The sequence below is a fragment of the Hyla sarda genome, chromosome 5 (genome assembly GCF_029499605.1).
Source record: "Hyla sarda isolate aHylSar1 chromosome 5, aHylSar1.hap1, whole genome shotgun sequence".
In the NCBI taxonomy this organism is placed as follows: Eukaryota; Metazoa; Chordata; class Amphibia; order Anura; family Hylidae; genus Hyla; species Hyla sarda.
The window spans coordinates 300,543,075-300,556,958 of record NC_079193.1 but is presented as its reverse complement, the minus strand read 5'-3'; the positions used below and the strand labels follow the sequence as shown (position 1 = coordinate 300,556,958).

At 44.6% G+C, this 13,884-nt stretch overlaps 1 protein-coding gene across 1 annotated transcript in view; it reads left to right on the top strand.

The window, feature by feature from the left end:
• The first annotated feature begins 832 nt into the window (after window positions 1-832).
• Window positions 833-13,884, top strand: part of ARMC1 (armadillo repeat containing 1) — a 75,286-nt gene continuing 62,234 nt past the window's right edge. Inside the window, exons 1-2 of the mRNA XM_056523011.1 lie at window positions 833-871; window positions 9,844-9,993. Of these exons, the coding sequence (XP_056378986.1) occupies window positions 833-871; window positions 9,844-9,993 (189 nt within the window). The remainder of the gene's footprint in view (window positions 872-9,843; window positions 9,994-13,884) is intronic.

The window sequence follows — 13,884 nt, the reverse complement described above, 5'->3', positions numbered from 1 at the left end:
GCAGCCCTGTACAGTATAATGAAAAACAAAAAAGCTTTAGGGGTCATTATAGGGCAATTCTGAGCAATTTTAGGACATCAATAGAAACATTGTATTAGTTGGGTACCATTTTAATTGTATTGACCCAAAGAATAAAGAGAATCTGTCATTTTTTCCACAAAGTGCACTGCGTAAAATCAAAAAACCACAAGAGTTGCAAAATTGCATAAAAACTAAAAAACCATAAGGATAACAAGTAACTGGAATAAAGCACTATCAATGACAGGTGCTTTCAGCTAACAGTATGTGCAAATAATGCAATGTCCATATGTCTATATGTCTATATCTTCATACGTCTCATGAATCTCAGTTGGTGGTGGTCCTAGCCTCCGACACTCTGCAGTGGTGTCTGATTTTTCCCCAGGACAGAGAGGTCTGGTACATGACCCATTGGTAAATACCCCACTCTATCTAGAAAACCAGAGAGAGAAGTTATGCAGTGTTTACCAATAGAAAAAGGAATTGGACCAACTGGAGTTGGGTCCTCTCTCTCCATGGGCCCCATAGCAGCTACATGATCTGCCACTATGGTACGTACACCCTCGTACACCCTTGTTACAAATATAGAATCTCACCAACCACAAACTCCCTATTCGGCTTGTGTCCCCCAAATACCACACTGAAGTGAGGTAATGAAAGCATTTTATTGTTCTCCTGAGTATCCATTTGGGATGATGTTTGGCTGAGTTAATGGTTCAAACAAGTGACGTGTGCAGGGTTTATATGGTTTGTTAACTTTAAACTACAACCTGTATAATTCACATAATGAATATGTTATATAAGTTATACTACCATGCAGGAAATGCCTGCACAACCCATCATCGGTCAGCCTGTGAGCAAGTGCCCCAAATTATACCCAATATTATATACCCTAATGATTTAGGTGGCTGAACACCTGCACAGATGGGCACATGTGGACCTTTTCATCTTGGCTTACCTAGTGCCCTGTGCCCTGTGCCCTGTGCACATCAGCGCTACTTCTCCTGCAACCCTATACTCAGCATTCATCTTCAGCCACTGGTAAGAGGGAGCTCAATTTAAAGAGATTTTTACAGTTTCGTATTGAATTAGATGCACTGTATAAGTTCTTATGCACTAATCTCTCCATATATGTCCCAGCCCCCAGTGCTAGTTACAATCCACAGATCCTGTAAAGAATAAGAGGTACAGTGACCCCCCGACCTACGATGGCCCCGACATACGACCATTTCAACATGCGATGGCCTCTCAGAGGCCATGGTATGTTGAAGGCAGCATCAACATATGATGCTTTTGTATGTCGGGGCCATCGCATAAACGGCTATCCCGCAGCGCAGACTGCTTCAGCTGCCACCGGATAGCCGTTTACGGTGCCCCGTGTGGTCCGCTGACGATCACTTAGCTGTCCTCGGGGCTCCGGCGCGTCCTCTTCGGGATCCCCTGCATCGTCGGCACTCTCCATCGTCGTCATCACGTCGCTGCGCACGCCGTCCCGTCATCCAATAGGAACGGCGTGCGTAGCGGCGTGATGGCGGCGACGTAGAGCGAGGATGTAGAGCGATGATGCCGGAGAAGCAGAGGCCTTGCCGGAGCGTTGGGGACACCCCGGGGACGCGGCGACAGCGATGGAGGGCGACATCCAGGGCAGTGGTGACGAGTGGTGACAGTCCAGAGCGGCGGGGACACGTGAGTACAACTTCCTATACCTGTGGTCTTGTTGCAAAACTACAACACCCAGCATGCCCAGACAGCCGTTGGCTGTCCGGGCATGCTGGGAGTTGTAGTTTTGCAACATCTGGAGGGCCGCAGGTTGTAGACCATTGTCCTATACTTTACATTGCACGGATCCCTCAACATACGATGGTTTCAACAAACGATGGTCCGGTTGGAACGGATTACCATCGTATGTTGAGGGACCACTGTATATCTGTCCAACAGAATTAGAGAGGCATGGGAGATATGAATCCCACATGAAGAACTGTGAACATCACTCTGAAGCTGATAAAAAAAAAATAATAATAATAATAATAATAATAATAAAAAAGACAAAAGGAAAAAAAATATTTGCAGCAAGTCATTATTTTAATGCAGTTTTGAAATGTAGTTGTAGTGTGGCTCCCTGTCATTCCACCACATCTATACAAACCCTAACATAATCTTTATAAAACATTGTTTCACATATTTGAATACATTGATGATGAAAATATCCATCAATAAGGCTGACTATAAATGACAATTATTAACGTTCTATGGACAGGTTCACACCACGTTTTGCAGTTACGGTCACTGGATCCGGCTGGGATATCATACAGAGAAAAAATTGAGCCGACCGGAGTCACTATCTGACTCCGGTCGGCTCATTCAAATTAATGAGATACGGGCCGGGTCTGGCTGGGATACGGGAGCGCCTGATTTTCACATTTCCCAGCCAGATCCGGTGACCGTAACTGCAAAACGTGGTGCGAATGCACCCTTACAGTGAACATACGTCAAGTCTGCGAGTGTAAACAAATACTGCCCCCTGTAGTTATGATTTCTGAGATTTCTTTTTTACACTTTACATTTCAATATTAGAGCTTGACTACTGCTCTGTAATGTGACCATTGTTTAATGGATAATGCCCTTTAGTAATGGATAGTGTTGAGCGGCATAGGCCATATTCGAATTCATGAATATTCGTGAATATATGGACGAATATTCGTCATATATTCGCGAATATTCGCATATTCGTAATATTCTCGTTTTATTTTCGCATATACGAATATTCGCGCATGCGAAAATTAGCATAAGGGACAATTCGCATATGCGAACATTAGCATATGCAAATTTTTGCATATGCGAAAATTCGCGCCCCAGTCTCACACAGTAGTATTAGAGCCTTCTTTACACCACACAAGCTGGAAGCAGAGAGGGATGATCACTGTGATGTGTACTGTGAAAAAAATAAATAAAAAAAAACGAATATTCGTAATTACGAATATATAGTGCTATATTCGCGAATATTCGCGAATATGCGATATTCGCGAATAAAATTCGCATTGCGAATATTCGCGAGCTCCACTAGAATGGATTTGTTTCCTGTAAGTGATCAGGAGGTTGTTATTTTCCAAGACAGGAGTCTGTATGAGTCTGTCCTGACTTATTTTGAAAGACAGAGGGTGTGAGAAATGTGGTTGGTGGGGGTGAAGTGGATAACTGAATATAAAATGATGAGGGTTGTAATGTCACATGGCAGAAGTGGTGTAACCCTATATTTAGATGTATAGTCCCACTAACCACTACTTCAATAAAGCTTTAATTCGTACTAAGGCCCCGGAAAAATAATACCTCTAAAGCCGGGATTTATAGGAAACCATTTTTTCCTTACTTTTGATACAGCTGCTATACAGGTGAATAAATGCAGATCGAAGATACAGTAGGCACACTTAGACATCTTATCCTTTTGATAGAGGTTAAGATGTCTAGGGACAACGTAACCCTTTAAAGGTAATGTGTTATCACCTATATTTAATAATAGATAATATAATATTGTATAATAATATATTTAATAATAATAATTCAAATTAGATACTGATAAAGAATATTGGCCCAGATTTATCAAACTGTGTGAAAGAAAAAGTGGAGGGATCTTTCCACAGCCACCAATCACAGCTCAGCTAACGAGCTCTGGTAAAGTGAAAGCTGAACTGTGATTGGTTGCTGTGGAAAAATCTCTCCACTTTTTCTCTCACACAGTTTGATAAATCTGGGCCATTATCGTTTTATCTATTTATTTTCTGAATAAACATTTTTTATTTTATTTTAATGAGGTATTCCACTGGCCAGTGTTCCGGCTGTATTCGGAACATTTAGTTCTGAACGCTGTGCACGCACTGCAGGGGTCGGCCACGCCCCCTCATGGCCGACCCCCGCAGCCCTCGCACAGCGTTTGGAACTAAAAGTTCCCAACGCAGTCGGAACACTGGCCACTGGAGTACCCCTTTAACCCCTTAACGACGCAGGACATATATTTCCGTCCTGCGCCGGCTCCCGCGATATGAAGCGGGATCGCGCCGCGATCCCGCATCATATCGCGTCGGTCCCGGCGCTCATCAACGGCCGGGACCCGCGGCTAATACCACACATTGCCGATCGCAGCGATGTGCGGTATTGACCCTTTAGAAGCGGCGGTCAAAGCTGACTGCCGCTTCTAAAGTGAAAGTGAAAGTGACCCGGCTGCTCAGTCGGGCTGTTCGGGACCGCCGCGGTGAAATCGCGGCGTCCCGAACAGTTGACAGGACACCGGGAGGGCCCTTACCTGCCTCCTCGGTGTCCGATCGGCGAATGACTGCTCTGTGCCTGAGATCCAGGCACGAGCAGTCAAGCGCCGATAACACTGATCACAGGCGTGTTAATACACGCCTGTGATCTGTGTAAAAGATCAGTGTGTGCAGTGTTATAGGTCCCTATGGGACCTATAACACTGCAAAAAAAATGTAAAAAAAAAGTGTTAATAAAGGTCATTTAACTCCTTCCCTAATAAAAGTTTGAATCCCCCCCTTTTCCCATAAAAAAAATAAAACAGTGTAAAAAAATATAAAAATAAACATATGTGGTATCGCCGCGTGCGTAAATGTCCGAACTATAAAAATATATAATTAATTAAACCGTTTGGTCAATGGCGTACGCGCAAAAAAATTCCAAAGTAAAAAAAAGCGCATTTTTGGTCACTTTTTATACCATTAAAAAATGAATAAAAAGTGATCAAAAAGTCCGATCAAAACAAAAATCATACCGATAAAGACTTCAGATCACGGCACAAAAAATTAGTCCTCATACCGCCCTGTACGTGGAAAAATAAAAAAGTTATAGAGGTCAGAATATGACATTTTTAAACGTATACATTTTCCTGCATGTAGTTATGATTTTTTACAGAAATGCGACAAAATCAAACCTATATAAGTAGGGTATCATTTTAACCGTATGGACCTACAGAATAATGATAAGGTGTAATTTTTACCGAAATATGCACTGCGTAGAAACGGAAGCCCCCAAAAGTTACAAAATGGCGTTTTTTCTTCGATTTTGTCGCACAATGATTTTTTTTTCTGTTTCGCCGTGCATTTTTGGGTAAAATGACTAATGTCACTGCAAAGTAGAATTGGCGACGCAAAAAATAAGCCATAATATGGATTTTTAGGTGGAAAATTGAAAGGGTTATGATTTTTAAAAGGTAAGGAGGAAAAAACGAAAGTGCAAAAACGGAAAAACCCTGAGTCCTTAAGGGGTTAAGTAGATGATCCCAGGAGCGGCCATCATGCCTGAGTGGCTATTAACAGCATTTAGAGATCTGCTTTACAGTAGACACATGGGTCACAGAAACCTGTGGTCTGGAGGCTGGAGCTGACTCAATGGCCAAGATTTGTCAATCTGCCCAAAACCAGAACAATCTAGTTCTGCCCATAACAACCAATTGCCGTTCAGCTTTCATATTTTAATGAACTCTGGTAAAATCAAAGTTATTATGGGCAAATCAAACAATTTTAGTTTCAGGCAGATTGCTGAATCTGGGCCAGTGAATAGTAGAGCTATATAACCATAACCTATTGTAAATGGTTGATCCTGTGTTATCTATATATTGGTGTTATCTTTCATTGTGTAAATCTACCTGTGATGATAGTAAGGAGAATGGTAAGGCTAGGTTCATATCTGTGTCAGAGCTCTGTTCAGGAAAGAAAAAGATTGCTGAATGGTCTGTTAAACAACTAACACCAATGGGTCCCAAAGGATCCCATTGACTTTAATGGGGTTCATCTGGATTCTGTCTGCTTGCAGTATCTTTTCACTGCTCATACTCAGCTATTTTAACAGATTCTGAAAGCAAAGCTCTCTGAACGGAGCTTTGTCACATATGTGAAGCTTACGAAGGAATTACTACTGCAGGAAGTATCAGACTCTTATAAAGCTTAAAGGCTAGATTGAAAAATGGAAAAATACAGACCTAAAAAATAAAAAATAAAAACACTAAAAAATGATTTTGCCTGATGACATATTTTATTTAAACAACACCTCTGCATGAAAGCCAATATAGGGTCGACATTTACACTCCCTGTCTCCTGTCGTGTGGTAACTAAATTAATTCATTGTTCTCCTAAGAATCCAATTGGGATCATGTCTGGATGAATTCCATGTGACTTGTACAGGTTTTATATGGTATGTGAACTATAAACTATATCCTTTTTATTCACATAATAATAAGTTGTATGAGGTGTAATGCCATGCAGGAAATACCTGCTCAGCCAATCACCTGTGACATGTTATAGGTGCACATAATGGTACGCCGGGAGAGCTGACTATATTTCTCCTTCTGCTACAAGTGCACATAACGTTACACAATATTCCTCATGTGCCCTGGATAAAACTGTGTTCTAGTCACAGGCATCTCTGCCTCTCAACAACAAGCATTAAATTCCAGTACAGATGGGCACATGTAGACCTTTTCAATTAAGTTTACCTAGTGCCCTTGCACAGTCTGTGGTCCGGATTTACCATTTTGTGAACGGTGCAACAGAATCCAATTAGAAACGATGGGAGGCTGCTGCACTGTATTTCTGCAGCAAAACTCGGGAGAGGAATAACACTCTGAAAATATGTGGCGTGAATGGGCCTTTACAGAGCAGGTGTCCTGTAAAACCAGAAGAGCGGACATGCCTGTATAATGGTGGGTAAAGTTGCTAAAATGTAGTTTTTGTTTTTTCTATTTCCCCCACACAAATAATTTTTTCTTTTTTTTTTTCGTTATATATTTTATGGTAAATTAAAGGTGTCATTACAAAGTACAATAGGTCTCACTAGAAAATAAGCACTGATATGGGTCTTTAGATGGAAAAATAAAAGAGTTACGTCTCTTAATGTGAGGAGGAAAAAACAAAAACTCAAAAATAAAAATTGTCTGTGTCCACAAGGCTAAAATGGGCTGTGTCCTTAAGGGGTTATTATAATTAAATATGCAGGTTTTTAAGGCTATTCTGTGCATTTGCATGTTCTGCCGGTGCTAGGACCACTTGGAAATGGCCTAAGGGTACCACCTATTTAACTAGAATGACCAATATATAATGGCTGAATTTTGTCTACTTTTTTTTTGCTTCAGGGACAGCATTTTTCGAACCAAAAAATATCCACATTTTTTAACCAATGTATATTACAAATATACATATAATGGTATTATCTACATTATATCAAAAGTTTTTGTTGATGACAGGTACACTTTAAGCGATATTAATTGTCTGTGTGCCTTTTTCTATATTTATGTATAGATCTGTTTATTAATAAAGATTGCCCCTTTCTGTTATCTATTTAGAAGGTGTGCGTCTTATGGTGTTTTTTTTTTCTTTTCCTTGTTTGGTTTGTAATATTGCACCAAAACACCGGTGGCCCCCTATGGTTATATTTTGGACTGAGCTCACCATCCAAGTGTCAGAGAATTGTGTCTACTGTTCTTCTGTGAACATCACATAGAATTAAAGGGGTTATCCACCATAAGGTGATTTCAGTACATACCTGCCAGGCTATCTTTTTGTGAACTGGGTATTTCCTGTTGGCATCGGTCTCTTAAACTACACATCCCATAATTCCATGTTTGTAAAAGTGAAGTTACATTCCTCCCTCCTACACATCAGCCACCCCACCCATTTCAGCACAAATGAGCTGCATCCACTGCGTCCAAGACCAGTGTTTTCTAACCAGGGTGCCTTCAGCTGTTGCAAAATGATCTCTCTCCCAGCCAGCAATCGCTTCACCCATTGAAGCAGGACAGGCTCCCTATGCACACATGACTAGTGATGCAATGTTTCAATTCACTGCAACCTGGGAAAACCTGAGACCTGAGTCATTTTGTATGTTGTTAAAAATAAACATTGGGGCAAAAATCACAGAAGAATTGTGAGACCACCATGAAACACAGGCACAGGCACTATATTATGAATTACACTAACTTTACAGCCCACGTAGCATAGTAAAAAAAAAAAAAAAAAAACATCCTGGAATACCCCTTTAATAGTTATATAAGCCGCATGGATATAACTTTATCATTTTGAAAGATATAAAACACAAAAATAATTCTTGCATCAAATATGTATTGTGTGGAGTTTTTCTTCTCGTAGGAATTTGGTCTTACCAACTAGAGATGAGCGAATTTACAGTGAATTCGATTCGTCATGAACTTCTCGGCTCGGCAGTTGATGACTTATCCTGCATAAATGAGTTCAGCTTTGCGGTGCTCCGGTGGGCTGGAAAAGGTGGATACAGTCCTAGGAAAGAGTCTCCTAGGACTGTATCCACCTTTTCCAGCCCACGGGAGCACCTGAAAGCTGAACTCATTTATGCAGGATAAGTCATCAACTGCCGAGCCGAGAAGTTTGTGACGAATCGAATTTACTGTAAGTTCGCTCATCTCTATTACCAACCAACAAAATTAACTCTTTGGAAACACATAGAGTAGTCACAGTTATTACAGTTTTTCTCCTAGTAAATGAGACAGTATCAGTTGTGTTCTCAATCAGATATAAAGATATTAAATATTTGTTCTCCATATTCCTGCTTATAATTTGGAGCTGTACCAAGGTGTCAATGTGATCTGCGTTCCTCTCCTCTGGCCCCTACATCAGCACGGCCTCTTCTCTGTTTATTCCAAGGTCACTTGTACTATCTATCTCTAAGCTTTTTATAGATCTGGACATTGTGTATCTCTTGTGGAGATGGATAATTGTTGGTATCTGCAATATTTCCATTTTGAGCTCAGTGATCTTTTATTATAATGATTGGTCATTTTGGCTGCGTTCACACATTGCAGTTGTTTTCCGGTATCATTGCAGTATAATCTTTACTGTTATTAGGAAATTTCATGCTGTGGATGCACCGATGGCAGTCAGAAGCTCTGGGTAGCTCTGTGTATCCACTCGTAAAGCCTGCTCGTAGCAGATGTGCAGCGGGAAGTCCGCCACTACGAGTGGACACACATAGCTACCAAGCCGCAGCAGGTTGGCGCATCGGCAGCGTGAAATATGATGCGGATGCGCTCCATGTGACCCCACCCTAAAGAGGTAATCCTCATTTCGTATATGTGTGGGCGTGGCTGAGTGTGGTTAGGGGCGTGGTATATACCTCTTTGCTCTTAGTTGGGAGGTATGTATGTGATGTCTAATGCGGCTTATTTCTCAAGCCGGAATTACTGGCAAACCAGTGTGTGAACATAGGCTAGTGCAGTGGTCTTCAACCTGTGGACCTCCAGATGTTGCAAAACTACAACTCCCAGCATGGCGGGACAGCCGTTGGCTGTCCGGGCATGCTGGGAGTTGTAGTTTTGCAACATCTGGAGGTCCGCAGGTTGGAGACCACTGGGCTAGTGGCATCTGTACCTTATATTATCTCATTTATTGACTTTGGCTGTGTAAAATTTCCATTTAAATCAATGATATATGATGAAGATGACTTGTTATAGAAGTGTTTCCCAACCAGGGTGCCTACAGCTGTTGCCAAACTAAAAACTCTGAGCATGCCGGAAAGCTGTGAGGGCATGGTGGGAGTTGTAGTTTTGCAACAGCTGGAGACACCCTGGTTGGGTGAGACTGTGTTATAGTGTCCTTGGAGGGTCACCAAGTTGCTGACTGATCAGTAATCTAAGCACTCCTGTAATTGGACTGCAGCCATGATTATATAGTCTATGGAAGGTGTCATTTTCTAACAATGTCTCCTCAGCACAAAACCCTCTGCACATCAATCTGTCACCAATCTCCTGCCATCACTTCAGCTTCAACCGCCCACACTAAACATGGCGGCTAGTGACAGAGCTGTCTATTCGCCAGCCAATCACAGACTACGTATAGAACGAGGCCGCTGATTGGACGGTTGCCTGGGGCTTTTCCAGTAGCCAATTACAGATCCGCTTTGCAGGAAGTGGACCCGGGCCGCGGCTGGAGAGGCCCGGACCTGCAATCGGTGAGTGTTTACGGTTGTCTAGTACCGGTTAATGTAGGAACGTTATAAAATCGGGGCTGGCGGAGTGTTCGGGGTGTAGTGAGTCTCGGTACCGGGCTGTGTGCGCGTGGATGGCGGATGACGTCACACATTCCGGGACATGGAGATGTGCAGGACAAGTCACCTGGCAGGAGCAGCGGTCACTCCGGGCTCCCCGGGCCGTGTATTCTTATAGGTGACCGGTTATTAGTCATGTGTGGTGCGGTCAGGGCTCTGGGCAGTTGTATTCTATATATTATTAGCAGGTCCTATTCTGCAGTAAGACACACACACACATCAGATTGGGCATGCTTGGCTGGGGTCACGCTCTTTATGGCAGTGTTTCTCAACCACTGTCCCTCCAGCTGTTGCAAAACTACAATTCCTGCTGGGAGTTGTAGTTTTGTAACAGCTGGAGGCTGACTGGTTGGGAAACACTGGTTGATGGCTTATGTCACTTGTATTTATCAGTATCCTGCCAAGAACAGGATGTCCAAATAAACTGTGGGGTACTGCACTGCCCCTCATACATTTTAAAGGGATACTCGAATAGAAAACAACTATTTTCAAATCAACTGGCTCCAGAAAGTTAAACAGATTTATAAATTACTTCTATTAAAAAATCTTAATCCTTCCAGTACTTTTCTATATGCTACTGAGAAAGTTCTGTAATTCTTTTCACAGTGCTCTCTGCTGCCACCTCTGTCTGTCTTAGGAACTGTCCGGAGCAGGAGAGGTTTGCTATGGGGTTTTGCTCCTACTCTGGACAGTTCCTGACACAGACAGAGGTGGCAGCAGAGAGCACTGTGGTCAGACTGGAAAGAACAACTCAACTTCCTGTGGAGCATACAGCAGCTGATATGTACTGGAAGGATTAAGATATTTTTTTATAGAAGTAATTTACAAATCTGTTGAACTTTCTGGAGCCACTTCATATGCAAAAAATGTTTTCCACCTAAGTAACCCTTTAATGGTTTCCCACGCTGTTACCTTATTAAAACCTGTGCAGAGGAAAAGTGCTATGTTACAGCTGTATTGTCAGGTTTGCAGATAGCATTTTGGTCTGTGTAGCCAAAACTAGGAGGGAAACGGACACAGAAACACTTTTAGGCACAACTGTCACCAAGAATATGCTTGTGAAGCTGCACACACAGTACACTAGGGCAGTGGTCTTCAACCTGTGGACCTCCAGATGTTGCAAAACTACAACTTTGCAACATCTGGAGGTCCGCAGGTTGAAGACCACTGCACTAGGGCTTTTCTAGCATATTCTTGGCATACCTTTGCCAATAAATTTGGCTGTTTTATTCTTTGTAAAACACAGTTATATAATTGCTCCGGCAGTCAGACAATAGTTGGCGAGGCGGAGCCTGGAGTCCGCTCTGCTCCAGACCGCATCGCCTCTCTGTGCTTACGTTGCGCACAGTGCTGTGGAGTCGGACGAAATTTTCAGTACCTGGAGTCGGCAAACAATGCACCGACTCCTACTAAATTTAGATTGGAATTGAAAAAAAAAAAGCAAGTTTAAATGTCCCAATTCACAAAAAGTTATAATTAATGACTTCTCTACTGTAAGAATAAAGACCAATGCATGCAGTGCCTCACGTAACTGCAAAACAAACACGTTAAGTGACCGTGAAGAAGCTTTTCATGTGCTTCACTATATGGCACGCAACGCACAATTAGGAGCGGCAATACTTATACTTTCCATAGTGTTGTGTCCTGCTGTTACAGGGAACCCCTGAGTAACCCAGCCTCTCACTGATAAGGGGTTAACCTCCCTGGCGGTATGATTCTTTCTGGAAATTTGTACCAAAAGCGGTACAATTTTTTGCACTGAATTTCACATCTCCCCCCCCCCCCCGCCCATTTCACATCTCCCCCGTCACATTCCCCCTCCCTTGTCACATTCCCCCTCTCCCTTGTCACATCCCCCCGTCACATTCCCCCTCTCCCTTGTCACATCCCCCGTCACATTCCCCCCTCCTTGTCACATTCTTCCCCCCCTTGTCACATTCCCCCCCTTCATGTTACATTCCCCTCCCCCTGTCACATCCCCCCCTTCATGTCACATTCCCCCCCCCTTCATGTCACATTCCCCCCCCTTCATGTCACATTCCCCCCCCTTCATGTCACATTCCCCCCCCTTCATGTCACATTCCCCCCCCTTCATGTCACATTCCCCCCCCTTCATGTCACATTCCCCCCCCTTCATGTCACATTCCCCCCCTTCATGTCACATTCCCCCCCTTCATGTCACATTCCCCCCCCCTTCATGTCACATTCCCCCCCCTTCATGTCACATTCCCCCCCCTTCATGTCACATTCCCCCCCCCCCCTTCATGTCACATTCCCCCCCCCCCTTCATGTCACATTCCCCCCCCCCTTCATGTCACATTCCCCCCCCCCCTTCATGTCACATTCCCCCCCCCCCTTCATGTCACATTCCCCCCCTTGTCACATTCCCCCCCTTGTCACATTCCCCCCCCTTGTCACATTCCCCCCCCTTGTCACATTCCCCCCCCTTGTCACATTCCCCCCCCTTGTCACATTCCCCCCCCTTGTCACATTCCCCCCCCTTGTCACATTCCCCCCCCTTGTCACATTCCCCCCCCTTGTCACATTCCCCCCCCCTTGTCACATTCCCCCCCCCTTGTCACATTCCCCCCCCCTTGTCACATTCCCCCCCCCCTTGTCACATTCCCCCCCCCCTTGTCACATTCCCCCCCCCTTGTCACATTCCCCCCCCCTTGTCACATTCCCCCCCCCTTGTCACATTCCCCCCCCCTTGTCACATCCCCCCCCTTGTCACATCCCCCCCCTTGTCACATTCCCCCCCCCTTGTCACATTCCCCCCCCCTTGTCACATTCCCCCCCCCTTGTCACATTCCCCCCCCCTTGTCACATTCCCCCCCCCTTGTCACATTCCCCCCCCCTTGTCACATTCCCCCCCCCTTGTCACATTCCCCCCCCCTTGTCACATTCCCCCCCCCTTGTCACATTCCCCCCCCCTTGTCACATTCCCCCCCCTTGTCACATTCCCCCCCCCTTGTCACATTTCCCCCCCCCTTGTCACATTTCCCCCCCCTTGTCACATTTCCCCCCCCTTGTCACATTTCCCCCCCCTTGTCACATTCCCCCCCCCCTTGTCACATTCCCCCCCCCCTTGTCACATTCCCCCCCCCCTTGTCACATTCCCCCCCCCCTTGTCACATTCCCCCCCCCCTTGTCACATTCCCCCCCCCCTTGTCACATTCCCCCCCCCTTGTCACATTCCCCCCCCGTCACATTCCCCCCTGTCACATTCCCCCCCCCTGACACATCCCCCCCCCTTTGTCACATTCCTCCCCCCCCCCTTGTCACCTTTTCTTGTCCTGCAGCAGTATACACTAGGTTTGCCGGGCAGATTTCAAACCTAGTGTATTTGCTGCAGAACAAGCCCTTTCACCTTCAGCCAATCACAGGCTTTACACCACTGCAGCCTGTGATTGGCTGAAAAGTGAAAGGTCCTAGAAGATGAATAGAGCAGGGACCAGAGCGCACAGAGGGGAACGACATCTTCAGGGACCGGGACTAGGTGAGCAAAAGGTTTTTTTATTTTACTACTTTTTCCTTTTACATTTAGCTCAGTGTTTTTCTGACAGGGTACCTCCAGCTGTTGTGAAACTACTACTCCCAGCATGCCCGGACAGCCTTTGGCTGTTCGGGCATGCTGAGAGTTGTAGTTTTGCAACAGCTGGAGGCCCCCTGGTAGGGAAACACTGACTTTTTTAGTATTTTTCTTTACCTGCTCTGGCCGGCCCCCGCAACGGGAGCCGACAAGAGCAGATAATCGCAAATTATCCCGGGGGGCCGCATCGCTATATCGCATTG